This window comes from Orbicella franksi, chromosome 12 (assembly GCF_964199315.1).
Source record: "Orbicella franksi chromosome 12, jaOrbFran1.1, whole genome shotgun sequence".
NCBI classification, from domain to species: Eukaryota; Metazoa; Cnidaria; class Anthozoa; order Scleractinia; family Merulinidae; genus Orbicella; species Orbicella franksi.
The window spans coordinates 2,794,283-2,813,930 of NC_138156.1; the positions used below are offsets into that span (position 1 = coordinate 2,794,283).

General features: G+C 39.8%; 2 protein-coding genes and 2 non-coding genes across 6 annotated transcripts; all 4 read right to left on the bottom strand.

Annotated features, from left to right (window-relative positions):
- Positions 1–2: 2 nt before the first annotated feature.
- Positions 3–7,044, bottom strand: LOC145462198 (MYG1 exonuclease-like). The gene is made up of 8 exons (XM_081445704.1): positions 6,441–7,044; positions 4,365–4,656; positions 3,432–3,662; positions 3,056–3,134; positions 2,434–2,556; positions 2,058–2,204; positions 1,643–1,677; positions 3–1,474 (listed from the first exon to the last, which is right to left on the bottom strand). Exons 2-8 carry the CDS (start codon positions 4,622–4,624, stop codon positions 1,246–1,248), a joined length of 1,104 nt encoding a protein of 367 aa, XP_081301830.1. The 5' UTR covers positions 4,625–4,656; positions 6,441–7,044; the 3' UTR covers positions 3–1,245.
- Positions 7,045–7,339: 295 nt separating this feature from the next.
- Positions 7,340–7,411, bottom strand: Trnad-guc (transfer RNA aspartic acid (anticodon GUC)). Its single transcript has one exon. It is a non-coding gene; the product is annotated as a tRNA-Asp (tRNA).
- A 632-nt stretch (positions 7,412–8,043) lies between these two features.
- Positions 8,044–8,117, bottom strand: Trnan-guu (transfer RNA asparagine (anticodon GUU)). The gene has a single exon. It is a non-coding gene; the product is annotated as a tRNA-Asn (tRNA).
- LOC145463546 (uncharacterized) lies at positions 8,091–19,353 on the bottom strand. 3 transcript variants are annotated; one of them, XM_081447309.1, is made up of 12 exons: positions 18,493–19,353; positions 17,587–17,682; positions 16,664–16,876; positions 15,792–16,064; positions 15,063–15,116; positions 14,140–14,415; positions 13,922–14,040; positions 13,407–13,564; positions 12,729–12,862; positions 12,070–12,129; positions 10,829–10,924; positions 8,091–10,084 (listed from the first exon to the last, which is right to left on the bottom strand). In XM_081447309.1, exons 1-12 carry the CDS (start codon positions 18,560–18,562, stop codon positions 9,729–9,731), a joined length of 1,905 nt encoding a protein of 634 aa, XP_081303435.1. In that variant the 5' UTR covers positions 18,563–19,353; the 3' UTR covers positions 8,091–9,728. The 3 variants fall into 3 exon arrangements, with proteins under 3 accessions (XP_081303435.1, XP_081303436.1, XP_081303437.1); XM_081447310.1 differs by lacking the exon at positions 15,063–15,116; XM_081447311.1 differs by lacking the exon at positions 10,829–10,924.
- Between the last annotated feature and the right edge of the window lie 295 nt (positions 19,354–19,648).

A 19,648-nucleotide genomic window follows, 5' to 3' on the forward strand; every position in this document is an offset into this window, starting at 1 on the left:
GATAGGTAGGAAATTTGTTGAAATATTTTATTGTCAAGTTTCATCACATTACAATGCCTTTAGCTGTAATGGTTGAGATAAGTGACTACAAATTCCCACACAACCAAAGGAATAAATAAAGACATGAAATTTGCCACAAAGAAACAAAAATTTCCTCACAATCATTGGTTCTAAACTAGCATTCAGGTATACATTTACTGAACTCTGAAAAAATTATGAACTTTTCACTCAAATTTGAAATGACACATCTATTCACTGGCCACTAGGACTAATGCATACGAGACTTGGAGCATTAAATAAGTTTAGCTAGTCAACTGGTTTTCACGGGCAAGCAAAACTATTTGACCTGAAGTTCTTTATGATAAAACTTTCCGCTAGATGGTCAAACCAGCCACTTGAAATCATCCTCATAGCCAGTCAATTTACCCAGTGCCCAGCCCTTAATGAAACCCCTGAGATTGGAGTAAAGAAACCTTCTTTGCAGGGAAGGGTTGCATGGCTTGTTCTTTTCTCATTATGAGAAAGTGATGTCACATGTAACATGTACATCACATCTTGCATTGTAGAATAGTATTTAAGACATTGGACAGATAAATCATTAAAAGAAAAGCAAAACATGTCAACTGTGGTGGTTTCAATTTTATACTACCTTAGTTTAAATAACATTTGCAAGTGAAGAGCATTCCTAAGAACTCACCTAATGTATTCAATGCATTTTTTTCATTTCATTTATTTGCATGTATAAAAGAGACAAATTAACTTAAATGAAACACACAAGATGCCCACCATTTTCAATGTCAGACATATTTTTCAAACTTAACTTACATTGAAAAGTAGATTTATTTTTGTGAGATTTACGCATACATGTTATCACCCAAATGGCTTACACCTTAAGGATGGTCCTTCTCAAGCTATCTTTACTGAACTGTTGTGACCTAAAAGTTTATTTTAGTATCTCTGGAGTTGTTTGCATGATGCTAGCAGACAGGTCAGACATTAAATTCAGTTTCATGTACTTAAGTAGCAGTCAGGATTCTACTTGAAAGACCTTTGTTCTCCCATTTATGGCTCAGCTGCCAAAATCAAAGCACTTAGCGGCAGAAAATTCCTGCCAGCTATGCAGGCAAAGTTTTCAAAATTGCAAAGTTGCTTTCATGAACACTGTCACATTTATTTTGGAAATCCACTATGACTTAATAAAGTTATGTCCTACGTTGTGCCACATTTGACACACCAATTTCCTTGTCAAATCTCTTTGCTGTCAACTTGTATTAACTCTGGATCTGTGAAACTCTTTCCATTTGACAAATTGTCTCTATGCCGTAGAGTTTTTCTGGCCATGTTAAGGGCTCCTTCTTGTGTCTCATTTCCTCCAATGAATCCACTAGCATGAACAAATATACACCCCTTGATTCCACTCAGTGCACTGAGTGCTTCATCTCTTACACCACGCCATTCTTCTAACAAGCTAAGTCTGAGGAAGGGAAACCACAAACTTGTTGAAAAGTTGACTTCCAAAAGAGTGCTTATTATGCACATAAAATATTTATTAATCCTTAAAGTTTCTTTCAAAATGTATCTTGCATTACAAAGGAGTCAAGCGACAAACATTAAAATAAAATTTATTCTCTCTTGCACTTACCTGTTTTCAAAGGCATCAGGACGAACGGAGACACACTAAAACAAGAAAATTAAGTATACAAAATAAATATTTCTTGTTGGCATACTCAAGGTTGTCAAAAGTAGCTAGCTACATGCGAAAGTCACCATGATAATTGTATTTACTTCATATGATATGCCCAGTTACTCAGCCAGGCTATTCTACTGATTTTTTAAAACAAGATGGCAAAATCAATCACCCACTCCAACAAAACTCCGTGACAACCCTGACTTATTTTAAATAATGCACAGTAACATCCTGAGCGATGTGCCGGTACTTCATTATATACGATATAGGCATGGGTCTTGAGCTGAATTAGTTTGAATTGGGGTGATGATTATTCTTCTTGGGCCATAACTCATGGATAGTAAATATATAAACTTAAATTAAAGTTCACCTGTACTCTCCACTTGTTGTTTTGGTCTGAATATATGACAAACTTAATAGGCACTTCAATTTTCAAGTCCTTCTCCAGTTCAAACAAATGTTCTTTCCAAGGACAACCACCACCCTCAAGCTCAATAATCTCTCCACTTGGATCGACCTTAGACAAAAAAAAATCCAAGTCAAGGATGTACAAAAGGCTGAAAACTTTCTTTTGAGCCACTAGTTAAGCAAGAAAAAACTTCCATTTTTTGCACAAAGTCTGTTGTTTTGCCTATAATAATTAATGAAATCCTCTCAGTACAATGAACTTGTCATGATTTTACTATTAGTTATTCAGACAAATTTCACACATTGTGATCACTGCATAGCACTCATGCAAGACTTACCTCTTTCCTTTTGATTATCGCAGCCTCCACCAAACTTCTTGCTGGAAGCCAGGAGTCACGGTAATAACAAATTCTATTAAGCAGCTCTTCTCCAACTAAATTCACAGCCTTTTTAAACTGTGTCTGTAGTGAAAAATTAATAATAACATCAAAAATTGAAGAATTGAAATGTACATGTACAGTATTTCAAACTGTCAGGGATTTCAAATTTTTAAAAATTTTGGAAATGTTACATTGAGGAAACTATGTCAAATTAATCAGGCTTGTAAAAGCTCATAAAAATTACTGCCTACTTATATGATCTTGGCTGGCTACCACCTCTGCTGGGTTATTCATCTGATTCTTTAGAAAAAGATGACTCACAGTAACTTCTGTGTTTGCGCTAAATAATTTTTGTTCACATAGCCTACATCGTTTAAAGTGAACCAAAACCTTAACTTGCTAGCTAATGAGGGGTCTGTAACTCAGGGTCCATATCCTGAAAAACTGCTTGACATAATATTAGCCAAAACTATTCTAAGATTCAGGATTCCAGACTTCTGAAATGTTTGAGAAAAAAAATAGCTCATTTATTATTTAGTTTGGCAATAATTTTTATGTGTTGAGACTATCAAAAATGAACCTCAGCATCTGGATTTGGATCATTCCACCGTGGATTCAGCCGAGACACACGAGAGCTGAGGTTTGTAGTTATGCTGTACCTGGCAACAAAAAAAAAAGCCATATTAAAAAAAATTAACTACTGCTCAGTTTATTCAGCATTGGCAAAAAGCGACATGTTAGGATGCTATAGGGCAGTTGTAGACTGTATACCCCCTACAAATGGGATGACAGCCCAAACCCATTCAACCACAGGTTACTCCCAGGCTACAAGGGCCCCACCACCCCCTATATACCCCTGTCTCCACCCCCCTTTAGGTCTCTCAGTAAGTGTAGTAAAACCCTAGACTGGTCAATCACTGCCTCAATCATACACAAATAGCAAGTAGTTCACATACCGTGGTTCCTCATCACTTTGACTGATTCCATTGTCAATAGCGTCAATTTCCTGAATAAAATTTTCATAAATTTTGTTGTAAATTTTATTGGTGACATCGTCGTCTTCTTTGGTCTTAAGGACTTGTGAGATCACCCGATGTCCAAAATGGAGGTAAATGAGCCCTGCGCTGCTGAGCTTTGTCACCCATGGCTTGCCTGGACTGAGTGTCTTCATGCATCCTGTAAAGCTCCTAGTAGGAAAATAAAAGAATGAACACTGAAGAAACTACCCATTACATGATCAAGAGAGTGAATAGAACATTATTTGCACCTACTGTAGGGGATATGCACTGGATGGGAAACTCCAGTGGAAATTAGTTTTGATTTGAACACAATAAGTCATACCAAGCCAAGGACTTTAACCCCTTACAGCTATGACAATCATCCCTACCCTCTCACGTTTTTGGAGGGTCCCCCACCTGGCCTGAGGAACAAAGTTTGACCAGGGTAAGGGATTAACATTTGTAGCTTGGTACCAGTTAGGCTCTTCAGATCGATAATGATCACAATGAGAGTTATACCTCTATCTAAGAATATCAAACAAGAAGAAATATGGCAGGAACACCTTCAGTCCCTTTTAGGCCAGGGGTGAGAATGAATTTGAGCTAAGCCTATAAAACAAGATTCTAGTATCTTTAAGGTGTTAGTTTTCAAAATTTGTGATGGATACCACTATCAATTTTAAATGGATGCCTATATGAAGTGTTAAGAAAAAACATTTTAATCATACAGTTCAAAGAGTGATCAACAGGTAACTCTTAAAAACATCCACACAAAGGAAGGCAATATGCAGGTCATGCAACTAAAGCAAATCACCAGGAAGGGGAAATTTTACTTCAAATTTTTTCAGTCTCTCTATCTCTTCAATGACTGACAGTTTCACATCTACATACCGTTGATGATGGTCATAACGATGTTTATCGGCTTCATAAACACCACCAACATCGACAACAATATCACACTTTGCCAGCTCCTCTTGATTTCTAGTCCGCACAATATCAGCAAGTCTGTATTCTGGTAGCTGTTTCAGCATAAAGCATGCTAAGGCTTCATCGCAGTGGAAAGTTCCATTGTGTGTACCTATCTTTGGGGAAATTAATGCCTTCTTTGCTTCTGGAGTGTCACTATCATTTTTCAGTTCTAACTCTGCCATAACAGCAAACCAGCTAGACCCTGCACAATATCCTAAACAAACCATTAATAAACACTAATTATTGAACAATATAGGATTAATAGGCAGATACTTAAGCAGAGAGCATCACTTCACAGGACTAGGTAGCTCCCAAATAAAAGTTGACTGGTTAACCCCAGTACTTTCTTGAATAAATAACTTGAAAGGTAAGACTTGAGCTACATAATTTATTGTACATGCATGTAACTCTGAGCCAATGTTCGTAATCTTATGCTGTGTTCACATTAAAGCCGAAACATGATTAGAGTACACATGTTTCAAGGAAGCATGTTTCGCCTAAACATGCTTGTCATTGCATTGTTCACATCAGATGTCAGTTTCATGGTTGTATAATTTATGCTGTTTCATGGTACTCACATAAATTTTTTACACGTATCCGGATATTTTTGAATCCGCAACTTTTTCTTTCCGGATACAGTTTCTGTCCACATGCATCCAGCAAATTCGGCAGCGAATCCAGATAATTTTGAATCTGCTTTCCAGAGTGGAAAAATAAATCCGATGACGTGTGGACAGCGAATCTGGATATTTTCAAATCCGATGACGTAGCAAAATCATGTCCAGTCTCTTACAGAACAATAAATCAATATAGCGGCACAACGTGTAGGTCTAGTTTCTCTAGAGTGAATCCAGATACCATGAGATGTGTGTGGACAGGCGAATTCGATTTGAATACTCTACGCATGCACGGAGAAATTTTTGAATCCGGAAAGAAAAAGTTGTGGATTAAAAAATATCCAGATACGTGTGGACGGGGCCTAAGTTTTGTGGCACTGTTCTCCCAATTATTCTGCTTTCTACCCATCACCGATAATTGCCGTTGTATTTCTTCATTGGCCCATATTTCAACTAGACATTTGCCCTCATAAAATTATAACCCCAATTTTGGTTCTTTTGGACACTCGCCTCCTCTCCGCATCCATCCACCATTTTGAACGTGTTGGGTCTGATCATGATTGAATCATTCTCTGAATAATCATGTTTCAACCATGATTCGTGCAATCCACTTTCTGATCCCGGGGAGGGGGGGAAAGGTACTTCCAGAAAAATTGAGTGGGGGTGTGCGGCCCACTTCCCAAAACCCTTACCCTATTTATGACCAAAATCAGCTAAAATCTATACCCTATTTATGACCAAAACGGCCGAAAAACCATAGCCTTTAGGTCCGCACATACCTATATAGCCCATATAAGGGAGTACCCCCCACCCCCGGGGGTCTGATGTGAACACTTTGCGTAAAAAAACACGTTTCATTCGTGATCAGACTAATCATGTTTCGGCCTAGTGTCAGCACAGCTTTAGAAATACATGTGACAACCAGCAGTATAACTTCATATTTAATTCAGCATTGCTGGGTCTCTTTTATGTTAGCAAGAGTTCCATAATTTTCAGAAAAGTTTACGACGTCTACTGATGCAGATCAAACAGATCAGACAGATTTCCTCTTTTCAAGCTTAAGACAATTTATTCATGCATGTTATGAATTCCCGGCATTTGCCCTCTGCTCACTATGGTAAAACGAAGTCAGATGTAAGCTTAGGTAATATTTCCTTCCCCTGCGTCACAACGAAAGATCAAATTTTTTTACCACGATTGATGAATCGAAACCCACTGCATACGTAACACGTGCTCTATTTTCTGCATGTACTAGCTCCAGACTGTCTCACAAAAAAGGTCCAAAAACGGATTCATTATGTTTTATGAATCGTTCGAACCTTTCGTCTGAGGCTAATATCCTCGCTGAACGTTTCAAAATAATTCACAAAGGAGAACTTACCTCTACAGAAGAACTCTCTCAACCCCCTGCGGACTCCACTGTGTAACACGCGCGAAAAGAACGCCGTGGTGACTCTAGATCCCGGCTCTAGATATCAAATACGTGCGTCGTCAACCATCGAACGTACGAGACAAAGTATAACCTTGTAGGGTAGGGTGAGGTTACTTTGTCATCAAAGCCTAGCCCGAGAAGGAAACCAGTTAAGGCGGGGGTTAACATGAAGGCCATATTTTTGCTGGGTATTATGGTTTGAATGCAAATATCTCGTTCACGTTTCAAGCAGTGAAAAATCTCTCTGCTCATTTCACATAGCTACGTTTTGGGCTGTTTTGTAAATTTTTTGGTAATTTTTGGGTATATTTCGGGACAAATAGTTTTTCTCAAAGGATTAGTAAAATTTATGGAAATAGGAAATTTTGAAGATTTGATGTTGTTTTAAAATTAGAATTTGAAATTAGAAATTGGTAGACGTACACCAAACAGTTGCCCACCAACCTGGGGTGCCCTTTTGGGGGCAATCAACTGTCAGGTGGTGTTCCAAACCCCTTTTTATCCTTTTAATCCCTCTTTAAACTTCCTAAAATTTGACTTAAATTCATGTGTACCCCCGCCTTAAGAAGAGCGAAGCCTTCCTGCTTTAGATCCCTTTTGCTTAGAAAAAAAGCCTCAACTTTCAAATTTGCCTGTACCAATTTTGAAAAATATAAACAACTTTGTTAGCAGCAAGGGCTTCTGGAGATATGAAGTATTGTAAGAACCGTGCAAAAAACATATATCATGCCCACTGAGGCAGAATAATATAGTATAACTAAATAATACAACTAAGAAAAAAAATAGAAACAAAGAAACGGCTGTGGACGAAATCTCCTTTAAAAAACTTGCAAAAATTGTATTACCTCCTCCCCGGCGGGGAATCGAACCCCGGTCTCCCGCGTGACAGGCGGGGATACTCACCACTATACTACCGAGGATTGGGATGAAGCAGGAGGGACTCTTGGTAGTATCATTTTTTTGTAGGGTAAGGAGACAAACTTAATCTACGAAGGATCAGGCGTGGATGATCTCTAGAGGAACCCTGTTAATAAAAATCATGACAATTTATCCTAATAAAAGGTAAAAACGATTCATTTTATTCACAGCAGTGTAATCGTTATTGACTTGTTGTTTTGATGTCGCCCCGGTGCAATATCACGCAAAGCCTCGCATTCAAGAGTCGCAATTTCACGCTGAATACTTCGCCTAGGTAACCAATCAGGGTGCGAGAATTCTCTGAGCTATGCGATTCTAGTAACAATATGTTAGGGCAAAAGTGAGTGAACGATGTTTTCGCCTTTTATGGCGCCACTGAGGAGTTTAGTGAATTTGTAAAAGGTGAGGATACTGAAATGCGATTATAATAACAAAACATATATGTGTTGTCGCCCGAACTCTGTCACTGCATTGAAATGACTGAAAAATACATTGTCTTAAAAAGTTTTGTAAACGCAATACTTTGAGGTGCATTTCACTTTAAACAGCGCATGAACAAATCATGATTTTTTTTTTTGAAGATAAATTCTAGGAAAAGTTACATTCATTTTTCAGTAAACAAAGTAAAACGTATCGTCCCCGGGTGGGCTTGAACCACCAACCTCTCGGTTAACAGCCGAACGCGCTAACCGATTGCGCCACGGAGACTTCCTTAAAGTGATTGCCATTCACTCTAAAGGACATTTTCTCTTAATCACTGTAGCACGACTGATCGTTTCTGGGTTTATCAAATTTTGTTGCGTTGCTGAAACATGTGCAATAAGTTGTTCCTATAACCGTATATTGCTTTCCTGACGTGGGAAACAAGAATCAGCCGTCTTGGACGGCAATTGTATTGCAAATAAGACGAAGCAAAGCGGGTGTTTAACAACCGGCTAATCAGCTGGAGTGACACCGCTGAGATTAAGGCCTTTGCCAAAAGAGATTTTTGGAAGGTCTGGCCTGTTGGTCAAGTGGCATAATTCTGGCTTAGGGCGACTCTCGGACAGGCCCAGTTACTTTTTTACGGCCAGGAGCCATTTCTGGGGTAGGTCAGTTTGCTGAAACGTTCTTAGGGGACAGTCACTTTAAAAGCTAGGATTACCGTAGTGGCGACACCACTTTTTTTTAACATATAGACACTTAAAGAATTTCGACCTCGCCTACCAGGGACACGTCGGGACTTGTGGAGCATGCAGTTCCTTTACTACGAGCAGATTCCAGAACTAAGGTTTGCTTATATCCGGCGCCATATCGCCGGACGTTCAGAAACAACTCTCCCCATTCTCTTGAAATTCAAAAACCTAGAGCACCAACTCTTTGCTCGGTCAGCTAGGACAACTATTTTTCACATAAAAACAAAACAAAACAAAACAAAACAACCAGAAAAACCGTACTCTCAAAAGTAACATTAACTAAAACGCTAAAAAGTACTAGGCAATCATTCAGTGGAGAATTGACACCAAGCCAAGGACTCTCTCAAAGTCCTTCGCGGTTTTTGGTAGTTCCGGCTCGAAGGACTAACACGAGCTCCTCTCTCTCGCGCTTTTACAGCCCGGGTGTTTAGCACCGCAGAAATTTTCTCGCTCCGAGCCCGACTTTCACAGCTCTTCTTGTAAGTCAAACAAGTCTAGTGAGACGAACGTAAAAGATTTGCAACGTTTATTCACTTCTTATAAATTTTACTTTTTTCTCACTCCAAAATATCATGTCTCTTTTCTTTACGGACATTTGTTTCCCTCCATTACGCTAATTGCCGTTTCTTTTAAATGGCTGCTAATTTTCTTTTCAGTGGAAACCTAATCTCAAGGAAATTCCCCACCGAATCTTAGATTGAAACGGACGAAAGAAGGCGGAAGGGGATGCTCTTTTCCTCTGAGGTTTATGTTCGAATCCCCTTTCGCTCTCCAGTTTTTGCACTTGCTAGGCAGATTAGAGATTTTTCGTATCGAAAGGCAAATTTAGTCGATAGAGATGGGTAAGGAGAACTTGTCTAAGAAGAGGGACGAGGAAAGGGGAGAGGGATTGAGTAGGAAAGGGGGTTGTAACTGTGGGGTACGTTGGATGTTATTCCCTTTCTACCTGTGACAACCGAGAATGTACTACAGTATTTGTATTTCCTAAATCATCGCTCAGGAATTTGGGGGTTTATATACAGATACGCCTCGAATCGAGCGTTATATCCCCACTCAGTGAACAAAGCGGTTGAACAAGTTCTTCTGAAGATGTGATCCAATTGCTCTACTCAAAACTTGATCAAGTGTTTGACGTTACACTAAATTAGCTACTCTTCTCCTCTTTCTCTGTCTTCTCGATATCGTTTATCAAGCTTGCTATCTCATGAGCCAAGTTCTTAGTTTTGTTTATATCGGTCTCGCCTTTGTCAGGCTTCATTATCATCTGCCTTCGGTGAGCTGGCTGAAGCGGAAGATTCAGAGGTATTCCTTCTAGCATGGCGACCTGCTGAAGATTACGTGACTCTGCCAGTAAGCGGCCTGCCTCCTGCATGATCCTGGACCGGCGTATGGCGTGTGCTTCCTCGATCTGCGCCCGCCTAGCCTCCAGCACTTGGTGGTTGGCTTCGGAGAACACCCGCCGCACTTTGGCTTGTTCTGCTGCGCTCATGGTGTCATAACCTGTTGGGAGCAAATGCCAAAACGCTCAGTCAACGAGCTAGCTTTGTAAGAGTTATACTGGGGGGTGAGGGAAGCTCACGATGCATCTGACTTCTCCGACCATAAGACCTAGAGCAGTCTTTTGATGGAGAGCGAAAGATGCGAAGTGGATCTTCGAGAGACAATTAATCGACATCGAACGTTTATTTCTACCAAACCATCCTGCAGCTTCATATCAAAGGAAAGCAGATACATCAGTCACTGGGTGATCAGTCATAAAACTGACGAAACCCTCTGTCCGATAATAAATCGATCCCGCGGTTTTCGTCATAGATGTTGCTTAGCAACATTCTAAACTCTTGTGACGTCATACTGACGTTTCAATTGCTGACTGAGTTGAAAGCCGTTGGAGCGCTTCTTCTAAATTTTCCCACATCCGACTGTTTATGTATGCAGCAATATGGAAGCCAGCACACGGAATTAACCCCTTCTCCTGGTACTACCTGAAATATATGTCAGCCATCGAGATAAAAAGCGTTGGATTTTGAGAAGCTATTCCTTCATGCGAGAGTTCCACCGATAACAGACAATAAGCAAAATACAACGGGCTTTACAACGTCTTGATGTAAAACACATAAAGACACAAATGGTTTAACAATTCCCGCAGGCGCTACTGTAGAATCCTGGCTCTTTTTGTTCAATGGGAAAAAAACTAGAACACTCCGAAAGTTGTGACGTCAGCTGGGGTTTCTCTGGGAAACAAACCTTTGACAAGTGGCCCACAGTCGCACTGAGGACAAGATCCGGGAACCTTAACAATCCTACACAGGGAGGGGCACTCTGGTAAAACGTTTGGACACTCTGCAACAGGACAGCACAGGTACAGTAACACAACTTACAAATCTCTTTAAGACAAGTTCCAAATTAATTCAGTGTTTTGGATCATAAGGTGGACAAGATTTGTCATCTTTCTTTCTTCAAATTTGATGTCGTGTTTGAATAATCTAGTAAGCTTAAAGTATAGACAATAGTGTAAATTAAGAAAGACCATGTTGAAAAATTTAGCCGTAATTTTGTCAAGTTCGATGTTCATTATTCGGTGTAACCAAGCATTCTAAGGTTTCTCTACCTCAGTAGCTTACCTTTTTGAGTTTCACTTCAATTCGAGGTTAATTGAGTGCATCACAAGATTAATACTTAACACGTATTAAGTATTATTTTAGAGAGCTTAGATATACGAATTTCCTCTACACAGGAGCGAGCTTGAAATAATATTTCTATAGATAAGTTAGGACGTTTCCTTTAAGACGAAGGTTGTTAACGAGACAATTTTATTTACCTTTTCTCTCAAATTATTATTTTATCAGTTATTATCGTAGATAATAGTTAGCTTTCAGTAAAGTTAAACACTGTAAAGCCCTAAATGGACAGTTAAAAAGCCAGAAGTAGCCTTTTCCAAATAGTTATGATATTATTACGATCATTATTTATTATGAACCACATGGTTGCAGTGAAAGGGGTAAATTTTATCCGCACCCTAGTCTTTTTGTGTTAGTATAATAATAGTATCTTTGCACAGTAAAGTCAACACATCATTAGAACACAACTAGCTTTGTTTATTTCTCTCACCGTATCGAGTATATAATAATTAAATAATTCTCTGTAATAGCCGCACAAATAACTTCCTAGTAAGAAAATTAGTACCATTCGAGAGTGTTACAGTTAAAACCTTCCGTGCTAAAACACAGAGGAATTATTTCTAAGGAAAAAATAACTTTTAGAACATTGTTATCCGGAAACAAAGAGTCATGCAGAATGCGCGTTACATGTTGCTATTTGTCTGTTTTGGTTTAGTTTCATTATTGACGAAGATAAATTGTAAAAGAGGATGCAAAAACTACAACGCTGATAACAAGAGCTTCGTTTGAAGATTTAGTGGAGGACTGAGTGATCATAAAGTGTGGCCGGTCTATCTGCATTTTTCTTTCCCTGTTATTGCGCCTTACCACTCTTGTCTTTCGAAGAATCGTTTTTGCCCTTTGATTGATCTGCACTCCTTGTTCGATCTGTTCAAATGGAACAAAGGCAATTTAATGTTTGCTTGGTTGCTCGAATAACGTTCAAATAGTTTTGAATAACGTTTAGTAAATGATTGCTGACTGACTGACTGACTGATTGTGCTTGATTGATTGATTGATTGATTGATTGACTGACTGATTGACTGGATGGTTGGTTGATTGATTGGTTGATTCATTTACTGACTAATTGACTACCTGCCTGCCTGCCTGCCTGCCTGCCTGCCCGCCAGGCGGAGTGAGTGACTACCTGACTGACTGACTGACTGACTGACTGACTGACTGACTGACTGACTGACTGACTGACTGACTGACTGAATGACTGAGTGATTAACTGACTGACTGACAAAATGACGGACGGACTGACAGACTCACGGCCTGACGGAGTGAGTGAGTGAGTGAGTGAGTGAGTGAGTGGGTGGGTGGGTGGGTGAGTGAGTGAGTGACTACACTGAGTAAATGAATGACTAAGTGCATGACTGACTAAATGACGAAGTCATTTCCTGAATGACTGACTGACTCGATGATTGATTCGGTCAAGTCAGGTAATGACTGGCTGGTTGGTAGAAAGACAGACAGGCAGTACTCACGTCTTTTGCAGATGTATCCCAGAGGCTTATAACAGTTGTCGTCATCCCATCTTCCCCAGTCATACCGCTGGTACATTATACCGCACTGTTCGTCTTTTCCGTCGTAGTGTTGGCCTTCCTTCCAATTCTGGTATCTAGCAAACACAAACGGAGCATGCGTTTTGCCAGTTTACACAGCGGCAAGGTGAAGAAAAACATGCGCACAAATCGAAAGATGTTTCTTTTTCGGTTTGGAGAGATATCAGTAGCAGATGTTTCATGACCGAGTTAGGAACTTTCCTATAACTAGAGAAACTCAGTTTTAAGGATTAGTAAAGTTCAGTTTAGCAGATCAGTGCAATCACCTTCCGCGTCATGTATACCATCATGCGAAACTTTGCACTCAAAGATCAGAAGTTCTTTTAAAAATTAAACTGTACTTCATGTTTTGAGTAAGTTTTCCTTTTAATCGCCATGGCCACTGTCGGACACTACTTGAGGGCTTTCTGTATGAATGGGACAAACTTGAGCAAGTTTGAGACGTAGGTTAAAAGATTTGACTAAAATGTCATTTTCAGCGCCTTTGGGTAGTTATGAAGCCTACGTTTCTATTCCTGGAGGAATGGGACTTTAAAATGAGCAGTAGCCTGCTCACGTGAGTTTTATGGCACCTGATACTGAAATAAATGCCGTATTTACCTGTATCGCGAACCGTCAATCCAGGACCACATTCTAACTTTCTCCTTGTATGACATACCAATCCACAGCTTGTTCACATCAGATGACTTGCGCAGCTGTTTCGTGATGAAGTCGTTTTCTTCATGCGTGTGAACACTCAGTAGCTCCGCATCGCAGAGCTTAAAGAAATAAATAATAAAAAAACTTAATGACGGTTCTTGCGCAGTTTTCAGTCACGGAAAAAAGGACTGACTTCTAGCATTAGTAACTGGGAAACTCTGGTTGCCTCTAGGAATACTCCACGATGAGAATCGAAGCAATCAGTACGGTTTCGCGCAGAGAATAACCGAAAGATCTCAGCATGTGTACTAGTCCTTCAACCGATAATTTCAGTGTATATGAAAAAAATCATTTAATGGCTCGTTTGTTTACCAACTGTACTTAGTGTTTCAACGTGCTAGTCCCTAACCATAACAGCGATTTGTATTTCTACCTTAGATGAGAAGAGCAAGGTCCGGAACTGGACTGTGATTTACCTTGCAGGCCCTAACAGAGTCAAACCAACTCTTTGTATCATCGGTTGATATTTGGTACTCAAACTTGCCATCTTCTCCCTCCATAGGAACAAAGTTGTCGCATTTAGCATAAATTGTATCTAAAAAAAAAGGTTAGGAGAACTCACAATTAACAATCAAAGAAAATCTCTTTATATCGCCCCCACCCACCCACCCACCCACCCTACCCTTCCATTTACCTCCTCGAGTGATCTTCACTCTTGCAACATCGCCTGCGTCATCAGGCCTTAGAGCCAGCGTAAACTCGCCGTTTAACTTAAGTGGCTCGTCATTCTTCACATCTACCGCCCTGAGGACGATCCTCTTGTACTCGTCCCCAGGCTCAAGACGTGCATACTCTACTTGAGATTCATCAACGTCGAGCGTGGTGGCCGGGAGGATCTGGTCCGGACTGACCCTGACATGTCCTCCTGCGTGGTTTATAAGCTTCACGTAGAACCATCTGTTACCGGGTCCTAATAAGGAATGAACATCACACATGAAAAAAAAAAAAAAAAGCGAAAAAGCTCAAGGAACATTACACGGTCTAGTTATGATAGACTTCGATAGTTTGCATTTTCGCTTTGCTGTTCGTAGGGAGTTTTATGGTCTGGAAGAATAGTCCCCAGTAATCTTTTGCACTCAAAACGCGCTCGGTAAAGAAATTTCTGTGTCTCTATGCACCCGAACTTCAGCACTCCCTCGATAAGCCGTGTTCAGTGACCAATTTTATAACGGTGCTTGCAAATAGGAAAATGTAATGTTCAATGTAAGATAATTTCTCTTGTTTGTTTGTAAACTTTATAACATAACCAACAAAAACATATAAGCAATAAAACCTCCAGGAATGTAGATGTTGTGGGAAGAGCAAATAAGTAAATGAACAAAAGCTAAACCTTTTCTTTCCCCTTTACTCACTATAACCACCCAAAATATTTATCGGAGTTTTATAAAAAAAAAAAAACATCATCTACTGGTGCTGAGTAAAAAAAGGCATACATTGTGTACAGTTAGACAAGCGTTCAGTTTATTGTATTGACTCTTATCCGTCAGTTCTGTACAAGTTTTCTTTCCGTGTGTCGTTTAGGTAGACATTTTAGTGATAAAAACATGAAGCACTTGCCTAGACTCTTGACAATGTGTCCGTGTCTCGCATGCAGGATACCACTTCTTGAGTCTACAGTTAACGAGAATACATGTACAGCGGAATCAGCAGAGAAACTCTCTATCAAACGTTTAACCTATACAACATGGATCTGCAGTATAAAATAGTGAGTCTGAATCTCGTTTCAGGCCATGAATGGACCGATAGAGAAAAACTGAAAGGAAGGAAAAAAAAAACACTGGTAGGATCTCAAGATTAGTAACAATAGTATAATGGCTCTTTATTGAATAATCTTCGAGCAGTGTCTCTTTTCTCCTTGTTCACCAAGAATGTAGAGGAGAAACTGAAAAAAAGCGCGGAAACAAAAATTATCGCTCAGAAACTGCGTAAGAACTCCAGTTTTCGTGCGGCAAATTTTCCCTCTCCATTCTTCTTAACTTGAAGCTCAACTCAGGATTTTCATCTAGTAGGCATTAAAGTAAAAGACCAAATAAGGTAACTTACGTTTACAGTCGACACGTACCGAAAAACTGGGAGAGAGCAACCAAGTTGCATTCTGTGAGGATTTTATCCAAATCTAAAGGAGCAAGACTTTGCTACACATTCTAGAACTTGTAAAGGCTCTGTAAATGGAGAGGTTCTACATTCTATTGAATCTCTTTCAGAAAAAATCAAGAGACAATTTCAATACTAATGCTGGTTCCAGTTTTCCACGCACGAAAAGACTGAGTACAACTCACGACTCACCTTCTCGTGACACGTAGGCCTCTTGTGTGTCGTCATAAGTGGTAGGCGTGACAATCAACGTACTCTCTCCGTTAAGGATCAGCGGCTTGTCTGTGTACTCGTCCACTGCTTTCAGAGTGATCTTAGCCTTTCTGTCAGTTTCGTTCAAGAGCTGATGGTAGACGAAGATTTCTCCGCTGCTTAGTACAGCACTGGGAAGGATCCTGTCGGCTTTTAGCTTGACTCGTGTTCCAACTTGGTTTACAACTTTCAAGTTCACCCATTTCTTTACCTCTGGAATAAAAAAAAAAGTATGTTGGTGTCACTTTGGTAAGCTTATACAACTTTTCTCACCAAATCGAGCGAGCGGCAAGGGACTTTCTCTGGGGTACTAGGCTCAGTTTCCTTCCCTTATATTTCTATGCAAATTCAAGACCACCAAATTAATCTGAATGTACCCCAATATCTTCTTTTTTCGCGCCGAAGATTGAAATTTGCGCTATGCGCTATCGTTCTCGATATTATCATCGTTATGTTAGCTTTACACCACAGATTTTCTTTCCAACAGAAACATTTTCCAGAAAGTCAAATCAAGTTCATCTCTTGCCTAGAGTATTTCTCGTAATTTCCGTCAGAGATTCGCAAATGACCGACTTGCAGTAACGCGTAGTCAAACGATCGATGAAGCGAGAGTGTGCAGAATTACCAGGACATGACTTGACCGATTGCCCGCGCTCTGTCCTCGCAGAGACGCCGAATTTTGCAAGTTTTAAGGAACGACCATAACGAGACGATGTTCTAGCATCTTTCAAGCCAACCTATGTTCAGTCTTTGCATAAACTGTCAGTTGTCCAGGAAAAAAAAAAACTATGAAAAGTCATGGATTCCCCTACTTGGCTTTTGATCATGGTGACGTTGATGGTGGTGATGATGATGACGATGATGGCGTTTACGCGGTGAGTCTCTCACGAACACCTTGCTAACGGAGCCTGGGGCGAAGTCGCGCCTCGCTAGTTCACCAGTTGCTACATCAGCGGAGTCTTGTTGCTTCATGTTATCCAGATACTTCTGGTACACACCTCTGAAGTTTTTGGAATGTATAAGACCTACTAGGAAAAAGCACGTATCGAGTAAGTAACGCATCTTATAATATTTTCTATTTTTTTCGAAAAAGAAACATAATTTCTATAACCACGTTAAAGCTGAACGAATTTGAATTATGCTCCTAAGAATAGTTCTTTTTGGCTTGGACGGTTTGTTTTCCCATCACAGACCACGTGATATTTTCTAGAGAATTGTTTTTTATCCATCTTAAATTTATTCATTCATATACACGAGAATTCTCAAGAGTATCATCGTATTGTCTGAAATGGGGCAACAAACCACTTAAGCTTATTTATTGTTTATTGTTCAGTTATTCCGACAAAATTATAAAATGTTAAAGTAACCATGTTGTTAAAAACTCAAACGTGGCGATTTACGATACAAATAGATTAGATCAGGATAGTTCTCGGGGAGAGGGGGTAAGCGGGAGGGAGGCAATGATAGAAAATTAACAAGGCTGGTTGATTTCTATAGCATGAAGCGGCTACGAGTTTTTTTTACTTCCCCCTGGATAGGATGCTAGTCTATGGCAGATTACACGTTGCCCGAACAATTTGCCAAAACCCATTCTTACTCCTCGGTAAAGGAAGGCAATGGGAAAAAAGTGTCTTTCCCAAGGACATAACATAGAGTCTGACATTTCGCGTTATAATTAGCAGTATTTGGTAACAAAACAAAACAAACAAACAAACAAACAAACAGACAAACGCACCTAAGATGCGGTCAAACCACGGCCCCGATGAGGTTTCCGTGGACCGTCCATTTGAAACGTCAGCTGCAGAGCTCTCTGGAGTTTCATCATCTTGTTCTGTGGTCAGACAAAATTAAAATAATCTTCTAACACCCTTTTATCCAAAATTCGACCTACTGGCATTACACATCTAATTACTGCAGGAATCTCTGAAGCCTGTTCTTTCAAGGAAATTGCGGCTTTTAATATTCATAACTGGTTTGTAATTGTTCAGTTATAAAGCGTTCAATGAATGTAACTGGATAAAATGTTAGTTCATGGTTAAAAGAAGCCATAGAAAGGGAGGCGTTCCAGAGGCAATGAGATCTGCCATTTTTGGCCGGTATAATTAAGATACAAATAACATTTATTAAATTGAGAGTACCAACGACAATCCAAAAAAATACTATAAAGATGTTCTTTACAGTGGCATCCCAGGAAAAAAAAAATGAAACGGAAATTGTGAACGTGAACGTTTAGAACAATTGTCGCCTTGAAATAGAATTGAAACCGAAACAAAGCAGGTTTTCCTGCAATTTTACAGGTGACAGCGACAAAGTCGACCATGTAAGAGAAAAGCCAAAACAACTGTCTGATCGAGTATTGCAGTGTTTCCTCACAATGAAAATTATGTAATTAATGGACAGAAAGCACAACATGAAAATTATAACTTAAATCAGCTGTCAGAAATTGGGGAATGTTTTAAAATACGGCGTTAGAACAAGAAATGGCTAAGCATGGACAATGATATTTGTTCTGGTAAGTGAGCAGCGTTAATGAGAAGCCACCCATTTCTTATGGCTTTCAAGTCCGTTACGAACGGAGTGTTTAACATGACAAATAAAAGTGTGATACGAAATAAGAATTAAAACACAATCGAGGATTTACCTGCAAGCACCAGGACAATAAACACCAAGCTCAGAATAAAACAACCAAGCACATGTCTTGCCATCTTCATGGTTCAGAACCCGCCCTTGGAGTAAGTGCGTCGAACAAAATCGACCTCTTATGAAAAAAGCCGAAAATTTGACCACTTGAGATTTGCAAATATTACATCAGAAGGAAAGGGCGTATCAGGGTCAGCCCACCAGCCTCGAAATTTGACTGCATCTTGAGATTACTTGACCGGCTTGTCAGAGCGCCACCAATGGAGGACTCGTTCGTTTTTGTTTTGTTCCTCCCCTGACAGGGCGTTTCTCAAGGACAGGTACACGTGTTGCGAACTGTTCTATTAATAAGATCGTAAGTGGAAGGTTGATTGCTTCAAGTGGAACACTCGACGGTGATGACACCGCTATTGGAACCTTCGATCATCGACTGCGTCGAACGTTTGATCACCGCGGTTTGTTTTGAATGTGTCCTCATCTGGTGAAAGGCAGTTACTGAACGCAGGTTTTCCAGGTCATAAAGCACGTAATAGCAATCAAGACACGCCCGAGGGTCTGGAGAGCCTGTAGCAGGTCCACCTATCCAAGTGCGATATTCTAGATAAACACTGTCTTTTCGAATAACTGATTAGATACAAAAATCGAACGAAAAATCCGTAGTAAGAAATGTGGATCCGGCACTGGTTTTTTTTTTTCACATCGAGCATGTTATGAAAGCAATTGAGTGACATCAGCATGTCCATAGACTGCGCAAAATAGATACAACTGAAAAAGTGATCTTTTTAAAATAAATATCAAGACAAGTCAACATATTCTCCTAAGAGCAGCATTAAGAAACACCATGGCGGAGACATTTAATTGCTTTCTTTCTTCAATGTGGCGAGCGAGACATTCGACGCTAAATTCATTTACCACTTCATTTACGCGGATCTAATATATTTTGAGGATATTCTCGTGACAAAGTAGACCAAACAGAGACAAAGGCGCGTTGAAGAGTTCTGCCAACCAATTTTGCAGATTACTTGATTTCTGTGCCGATTTGTACTATTTCTAGGCGATCATTCATGTTTAAAAATACAAAAATTGTTGTCAAGCCTAGCCCAAACAAGAACGAGAATCACCAAGAGTGATCCATGAGAGTTGCATGACAGTTTTCC

Excerpts from the sequence above, each read along its gene's own strand:
- LOC145462198 (XM_081445704.1), bottom strand. The coding sequence starts at position 4,624 with ATGGCAGAGTTAGAACTGAAAAATGATAGTGACACTCCAGAAGCAAAG. Across the intron at positions 2,557-3,055 it reads ATCCAAATCCAGATGCTGAG|ACACAGTTTAAAAAGGCTGT; the intron begins GTTCATTTTTGA and ends TTTTCACTACAG. Across the intron at positions 1,678-2,057 it reads ACAACAAGTGGAGAGTACAG|TGTGTCTCCGTTCGTCCTGA; the intron begins GTGAACTTTAAT and ends TTCTTGTTTTAG.
- LOC145463546 (XM_081447309.1), bottom strand. The coding sequence starts at position 18,562 with ATGAAGATGGCAAGACATGTGCTTGGTTGTTTTATTCTGAGCTTGGTG. Across the intron at positions 14,041-14,139 it reads AGTGAAGATCACTCGAGGAG|ATACAATTTATGCTAAATGC; the intron begins GTAAATGGAAGG and ends CTTTTTTTTTAG. Across the intron at positions 12,130-12,728 it reads GGGATACATCTGCAAAAGAC|ATCGAACAAGGAGTGCAGAT; the intron begins GTGAGTACTGCC and ends CCATTTGAACAG.